General features: G+C 36.2%; 1 protein-coding gene across 5 annotated transcripts in view; it reads right to left on the bottom strand.

Moving 5' to 3' along the window:
* Positions 1-8,385, bottom strand: part of LOC106882881 (tubulin epsilon chain) — a 67,499-nt gene that overhangs the window by 34,010 nt on the left and 25,104 nt on the right. For all 5 annotated transcript variants that reach the window (XM_014933699.2, XM_014933717.2, XM_052976226.1 and 2 more), the window contains exons 4-6: positions 6,018-6,133; positions 3,890-4,011; positions 2,076-2,142 (exon numbers count right to left, since the gene is read on the bottom strand). In XM_014933699.2, coding sequence (XP_014789185.1) covers positions 2,076-2,142; positions 3,890-4,011; positions 6,018-6,133 — 305 coding nt within the window. The remainder of the gene's footprint in view (positions 1-2,075; positions 2,143-3,889; positions 4,012-6,017; positions 6,134-8,385) is intronic.

Genomic DNA, 8,385 nt, shown 5'->3' with positions numbered 1-8,385 from the left:
GGTGTATCCCGTTGAATTCATTAATTTAATTCATAGCAAAAGTGACAAAAAAAGAAAGAAAAAGAAAGAAAGAACCAAAGCACAGGTGTCTATGGCAGACTATGTTATTTTGCCAACCTGGTTTACATATAGAAGTACAAAGTACATAAGGAATTAGAGGATGAACAGAAGTTTAATCTTACAGCTGTTTCGGCCTAGACTGGATAGATACTATCCCTTAGTGGGTTGAACCCCCAACCCCTAACTCTCTCACGTTATATATATATATATATATATATACATACAATAAGATATTACAATAATATATTAAATACATTATAATAGAGGTGACTTTAACAATTAAAACCAAAAAAGTAAAATTAATAAATGCTAGAAATGGGAGCTAAAATTTAGCTTGAACAGTCACATATTCCCAAATATTTCACTAATCTCATGAAATATTTGGGAAGATACACTCGCAGAAAGAGGTAGTTTGATAAAATGTAACCATGTGATTTTGAAATTTGATCAGCAGGATATATATATATATGTATGTATGTATGTATGTATGTATGTGTGTGTGTCTTCGTGTCTGTATTTGTGCCCCCCATCACTGCTTGACGTGTGTACGTCCCCATAGCATAGCAGCTTGGCAAAAGACCGATGTGTTGATTTATTCAACTAAAACCCTTCAAGGCAGTGCTCCAGCATGGCCACAGACCAAAGAGTGAAGGAATGAAATTGCGAAAAATCATAACTATTTTTATGCCTATAATTTTTGGAGCAAGTTTTCTCCAAAATATTCCCCTGGATGAACTCTTTCATCTGAGTTCAAATAACATTATTTTTCTTTTAGAAAAACAAAAGTATTTTGATTTCTTAAAATTATCACCTTTATTTTTTGGTCACTGAAAGCTGGACAACAGTTTTTGTAGCTAATGATTTTTGAGAAGGTTTATACCATACCCTTAGAAATCAAAGTTTTCACAATATCCTTAGAGAATGGGAAAAAAATGGCTAATACACCACTAGTGAGGATTGAAACATACCTCTCAAATTCTGGTTAAGTGTGCTAAGCGACATATGACATCACATGCTGACTTTTATAATGTTAAATATCTTAACATGACAAAACTATTTTAATTTGTTAAAATGGTCCCTTTTTTGTGTCACTTAATGCCACACCACATTTTTTTTGTAGCTAATATTTTTTGACGGGGTTTTCACCATCAGATTCATTTCATAGAGCTGTTTCATTTGAACACAACTGTTGCATAGTTTTCTTCAATATTGGCAGAGATATTTTGATTTTGGGGGTTACCTATAACTTTTTTGGCACTTAATGTGGTTTTCATCAAAAGATTCTTCTCGGAGAGAACTTTCTTTTAAATTCAATTAATCTATACTTTTCTTTTAAAATAACTGAGATATTTTGACTCAAGTCAAATTTTCACCTTACTCTCACATTTTTGACCTCACATATTTTGGTGAAATCTTTTTTTTAATGAATCGATTTTCAATTATCTGATCTCAAAGCATAGCTGAAGACTGGACCATCATTGCTACAAAAAAACCACATTCAGTTTGGTTGAGAAGTAAATTGGTGATGAGACCAAGAAGTGCTCACAAGTAAATAAAAGTTGACCATAAGAATATATTTATCCACTGCCATGGGTGAATGATAATGGCTTACTTCAAGAGATGGGACTGTCACAGCAAAAATATAGATCAACTGAATTAGGGCTGACCTGAGATTAAATAACAACTTCGTTAACAGAGCACAGACAGACATGGGTGTGTGATTAAGTAGTTTGCCTTGCAACCACATGGTTCCATGGTACAGCACCCTGTCTTCTATTGATCACAAAATGCATGACAAAATGAAATAAAGTCTGTTAGCAGAGAAAGAAAGAGAAAGAGTTAACTGGTGCACAAATTGCAGTATAAGGCAGCTCTATGGAACAACCACAATCTATAATTATTCTAAACTGAAATTAATGTGATTAACTGTTTACACCATCTTTTTCTTTGTCTATGAAAAGTGATAAATAGAAGACAATATTGATGACATGAAACAAATTAAATGGTAAATCAACCTGTAGACGTCAGGGAATTCATCGTTAAGCAGGTCCAAAATATATGTTCCCACACCAGCACCTGTACCTAGAAGTAAAAAGATCAAAGAAAGTCCTTTGAGATGTCTGTTTTCAATTTAGCAGGCTGATGAGGGACAGAGAGATTGTCGGTAGTTGTTTTTTACTCTCCTATGAAATGAGTTTGATTTTATTTGCTAGTCTCAAGAAGGGTAGAGAATTGATAGAATTGTTAAAGCAACCAGACAATACTTTAGGATATTTGTTCATGCTTTTCACATTCTGTGTTCAAATCTTGCTGAGATCAACTTTGCCTTACATTCTTCTGGGGCCATTAAAATAAAGTACTAGTCAACAATAATAAAATTCCAGCAGCCTGGCTGTACAAATATGAACATGGACATCAACACATGCATGAACTTATAGTCCAGTGAATGATCATGAATCTGAAATCACTCACTGAAGAAACAGCACACCACCAACAAAGCTCACTCTGTAATTATTTGTCAGTGAAGGTTATCTTATTTAAATTTAACTGATTATCTGTCTATCTCTTTATTTATATATTCAACTATCTGTCTTTCTAGCCACTCCTCTCTGTCTCTCACTATGTATATATCATCATCATCATCATCATTTAACCTCTGTCTTCCATGCTGGCATGGGTGGGATGGTTTGACAAGAGCTAGTATACCAGAAGACTGCACCAGTCTTCCCTATCTGTTTTGGTATGGTTTTTATGGCTGGATGCCCTTCCTAATGCCAACCACCTTACACTAATGCTTGTTTTTATGCTCAGTTATAATAAAAACAATTTTACATTAATCTGATGGGTTACTCTATACTTTTGAAGAGTACAAATTTATTACTGTTATATAGTTTTGGCGAGCTAAACTATTATTAGACTGCAGTCCAACAATGGCTTAACTGGCCGAAATTTTGAAGTCATTGTCAACAATATTCTTGTATAAGAATATATATACATATATATATTCAACTACTCGTACTCTACAACAGAAGTATTAAGACTGATCTTTCTGATGGTGTAAAGCACTTGTGGCAAAGCTATACAAAAGCACCCATGTGGTGTCATGTAAAAGTGTCTGTGCGGTGCCTGTAAAAGTGTCTGCACAGCACTACATAAAAGCACTTGTGTGGTGCCATGTAAAAGCACCCACTACACTCTGTAAAGTGGTTGGTGTTAGGAAGGGCATCCAGCTGTAGAAACCATGCCAAATTAGATTGGAGTCTGGTGCAGCTCCCCAGCTTGCTAGCTCTGGTCAAATCATCCAACCCATGCCAGCATGGACAACAGACGTTAAATGATGATGATGAACTACCTGTCTCTCTCGTCACTTCTCTTTCTGTCTGCCTGCCTGTCTGTGCTTCTGTTTATTGATGTATCTTTGTACCTTTCCATTCATCTATTTTTTCTGACAATCTGGTTAAACATTATGACTTAAAAAAATTTGTAACTACTAAATTCCTATTGTCTGTGGCATAATCTTATCTATTCTGTAATACAACATTCAAAATTATTTACCATTACAGACACTATGTTCACAATTGATCTTACTCCTCCACCAAATTTCTGACTTTCTTCTTCAGAAATTATTAGTTAGTTTTAAAAGAAAGAGCAGTGTCCATAGTTTTCGTTCAAGCTTTATTATAGTTAAATATAGGAACACAGGAGGTAGTTAATGTGACTGGATGGATTGACTAATCATTAAAAGAGCAGACTTGTATGGCAGATCCATCCAACTCATGCAAATATATGTTTGTGTGCGTAAACATTAAACTAAAAGTTAATTACTCACCTCCTCCCATGGAATGGATGATAAAAAAACACTGAAGACAATCACAGAATTCTGCTGCTCGTCTCACAGATTCTAGAATTGCTTCTCGGTAATGGTGGCCATACATCTTGTTTCCAACAGCCCTTCCAGGACAAAAAAAAAAAAGAATGTAATTGTACAGCAATGAGACATAACTGAAACCAAGGAGTAGAATTTTATAAACTTGAGCTGAAACACTTATCTTTGGTTTCATTGTTTATCTATATGACTGATTTTGGAGGGAAATATTTGCCTTTGTTTTGCTGAGACAGAAAAGGCCAGGTGTTGTCTATTAATCAATAAATCAGTATTGTGCATGCACGTGCGTGTATGTGTGTGTGTGTGTATGGAGGGTAATGGTGGTGGAACTGGTCAATCTGATAAATGTATTACAACATTTGGTATCATTCATTTAGGTTTCATGTCTGCCAAAATTTTTTACCAGGGACCAATTCCTCTTTTGTCTCTGTTTTGAGCTGCAACAAAAATGTGCCAGCAATTTACTAGTGCTGTATCCCTTACACAAGTTACTCTTGCATTTTTGTAAACAAGAAATTAACCCCACTTTGTTGCCAACATCATTCCTAACCGCCACCGCCACTGCCACTACCGCCATTCTTGGTCAACAAGGTAGCTACTACACAGTCATTTGGTCTGCTAGAAATAGCAGCCAAATCTTCCTTAAATGATAAAACCAGTGATATGGAGTAGATTGCACAATTTAGTTATACAAACAATGTCAGAAAATTATGGGACAAATATCGTTGGAATGTTTACGGATCATAGTTTTGTTCAATCAGGGCTGACCAACTCTCATCATCATTCTGATGTATATATTCCATGCTGACACAGGTTGGGATGAGTCTGAAATACAACTTATCCCCATTGTCATGAGACTATTATAAATGGTGTGAATGAGTAAAGTGTTACAGTCAGAGATATCCATCAAAGGGTGAAGTACAGGGAAGTAGAAAGGGAGGATATTAATAATGGAAATAAGGTGAAAATAAGTACCATTACTAGAAATTGAAACCAGGAAACTTACATACTTTCATATGCTTCAGTTGTTATTGTTCACATACAAAGTTGTTATTGTAAGTTAACTACAGGTCAACCTCGACTGAGCAAAACTATGATGCTTATTTGTATATCAAGGATTATATTGCTAATGTAGAGTGTAAAGAAGGTTTTGGTTGCTGTTTCTAACAGGTTGAGCGACAGTGCCTTCATCACACTTCAGTACTGAGTAAGGTTATATTGTGAAATCAGAGGAGGAAGGGTTAGGGTTAGGGTTAGGTGATTATTTGCAAGCAACTATCAAATTCAAGTGCTACCAATTGAAAGATTCAGACACTAGAAGGCTTATGGGTTATCTTTAGAGAATGCACAGCATTTTGGGCCCTTCCTCTTGATGGTATTATTATGCACCAGCTCCCTGTCACTGAGATGAGGTTCGTCTTGCTAGATCAAAATTCCATTGCTCATTCATTGTCTCTTTTTAACCAAATCCAGTGGCTTCTCTTCTCCACTGCAGCCTGGATATCACTCATGATGGTGTGTGTGTGTGTGTGTGTGTGTGTGTGTGTGTGTGTGTGTGTGTGTGTGGTAAATTCATCTATGTCTGCTACCACTGCTACCAATGAGCCAATGCAGAAGGCCCTATGTGGTTGCACTATCTGCTAGAAACAGCAGCCAAATCTTGAATTGCAATCTACAGTCTTTAAAACAAAAGTAAGACATTGGATAGTACTTGAGATAAACTATGTTTGAAAAGATGGGATGGTCATTTTTGGGACACATTTAATCATAGGTCTGCTGCATCAGGGCTGACTTGGAGATAAACAACAACAACACCTCGTGATCCCTATCTTACAACAAAGTATCCCTGATATTACAATAAACCTGTTCCTTTACTGCAAACAGACCTTATCTTAAACTAATCCTTATTTTACAACAAATATTTCCTATCTTATAATGACCCCTGTCTTACACCTGTCCCTTGTCTTAGAACAAATTGTTCCATATCTTAAGACCTTTATCCTAGAGTAAGTGATCTGTAGTCAATAGATATGGGTGATTTCTCCACTGAATCTGTTAGGAATTCTCTTACCAATTGTTGCCACTTCCAGAGACATCTGTGATGAGTTGTTGGTGGTCAAAGAGTTCTCCTAAAGGACTTCTCAAAAGCTCACTGACAACACCTTCTTCCATGTCAACCAAGACAGCCTAGAAAATAAACATAAGAGAGTTGTATTGTAAGTAATACATAAGTGGACATAACTTTTTTGTTAACTGGCATAAATTGTTCAAATTACATGTTGACACAGTAACTCTTGCTCTACAGAAATGTATTTGCAATGTATTTGCATCTCCATTGAAGCTAACATTTTTTGAAAAAATTCTGGTGTGCATTTCTTCAGTCACTTGTGCCTTGTTCGTATCATCAAATCATTGATCCTAAAGACTGGATAAGTGGAAAATAGGAGTTACATATCCACGCTGTATGGTGGATAGGGGACCACTGACCAGCTCAATTTGCCATCTGCTTGATAAGTTGCTTCAACCGTGTGTGGTTCTGCATTATTAACATAAATGTGGGTTTCTTTCTGGTTCTTGTGTGGTACCCTCCTTCTAATGACTTCTCTAAAGTGTCTTGTGTGTTTCACTGTACCCATCACAGCAACATTCCAGAAAATCAAGGAGAATGATACCCTTGTTATTCTAAAAATCAGTTACCATGACTTTCTGTACCGATTGCAGGCTCTTGAATTTCATGATCCTGGAAGAACAGGTATGGTGTCATTCCATCGACTGAGTTTCTGGAGCATAAAGATATGTACTTCCTGTTCTATCCTCCTTCTTAAGCCACTTCTATATCTCCCACTTCACCCCTCTGCATATTGGTATTTCCCATCATCTGCACCCCCACCCTACACTAACCTCTACCTGTTTATTTCCTCCTCACACTCTTATGGAATTATCCACTCTCTCATTCCCTTCCATAATCTACCATCCTTGTCCTCTTTTACACTCATTTTCTTGTTCCCTGTGAGTTTGCTCCAGCAACACATCACTACTTTCTGCTTATCTCCTTCAGCCATATATCTTCTCTATAGCAAAAGCACATGTGTTCGTCCCTCTATTATTCTTTAGCCTTTAAACACTTGGCCTACCACCACCCATCTCCACCTGCTCTTCTCAAATTCTCCTTAGTAGTAGGAGTTTTTTCCTCCCTTTCCTTCTCCTCCATCTCTGTTCTTCTCTGTCTTGCAAGTTACATGGTAATCTCACAAGTGCCAGAGACATGAAAAAAGCACCCAATACACTCTGTAAAGTAGTAGTGTCAGAGACATGAGAAAGCACGCAAAATGGTTGGTGTTAGGAAAGGCATCCAGCCATAGAAACCACACCAAAGATGACACTGGGCTTGATGTGGTCCTGCAGCTCACCAGTTTCCTGTAAAACCATCCTACCTATGTCAGAATGGAAAGTAGACATTATATAATGATGATGGGAGGGGACCAAGACTCAGAATGTCAACATGAAGAATTATAGTCAGGCTGGTTGTACTTTTTTTATAATTAGGTAAGAATCTTTTATCACTTGGCAGATATACGTTTGCTTATTTAAAGTGTCAGTACCAAGATTTACAATGTATCAGACCTCATCAATATAATATCAACACAGAAACAGAAATGGTTTTCCTTGATCTTATTAACTTTTTTCATAAGAAATATGATTGCATTTTCACAACAGCTTCAGGAAACTAAGCAAACCTTTAATGAACCTTGAATCAATCTTAATCTTTATTCCTAGCTGTTGAGAGCTCTGTTCTTTAACTAAGGGTCCTATTTCCTCAGCAAAGCTAAATATACTTTTATTAAATATAATTGTAACTGTGTTCTATTGTCATCATCATTATCATTTTACATCTCCTCTCCATGCTGGCATGAGTTGGTTAGCCCGTTCTGAGGCAGTTTTTAATAGTGGATGCCCTTCCTAATGAGAACCCTTTGTTATGTTTTATGACACACATGAATATGGCATACATTTTCTAAAGAATGCAATACAGATGGTTACAGCTTGTAAAATGAACTCCACTCTACTCTTGTCAACTTACTCAAGGTATTTCCATAGAAATAACATAGTTTATAATGTATCTCAAGCTCTTATGAGGGTGGCAGAGAGTGGTGTGGAAGTAAAAAAACAAAAAAAAAGTGTTACCTGTGCTTTCAAAGTATCATAACTACTTCTATATTATGTGCCTATAATAGAAGGAATTATTATTATTATTATTATTATTATTATTATTATGTTGTTGTTTTTTTTCTTCTTTCTTCAAATTTTCTTCCATTTCTCGCCGAGTGTTTTCCGTACACCTAGGGTAGAGAAACTCATTGTATGCATTCCCAGTTTACACACACAAATTCACAGGCAAAATATGTATTTAAAAAAAAAATTTATGAATGGACGTTGTT

Source organism: Octopus bimaculoides, chromosome 24 (assembly GCF_001194135.2).
Source record: "Octopus bimaculoides isolate UCB-OBI-ISO-001 chromosome 24, ASM119413v2, whole genome shotgun sequence".
In the NCBI taxonomy this organism is placed as follows: domain Eukaryota; kingdom Metazoa; phylum Mollusca; class Cephalopoda; order Octopoda; family Octopodidae; genus Octopus; species Octopus bimaculoides.
Note: the sequence above shows the minus strand (reverse complement) of the source record. Positions and strands in the feature narration are given on the sequence as shown.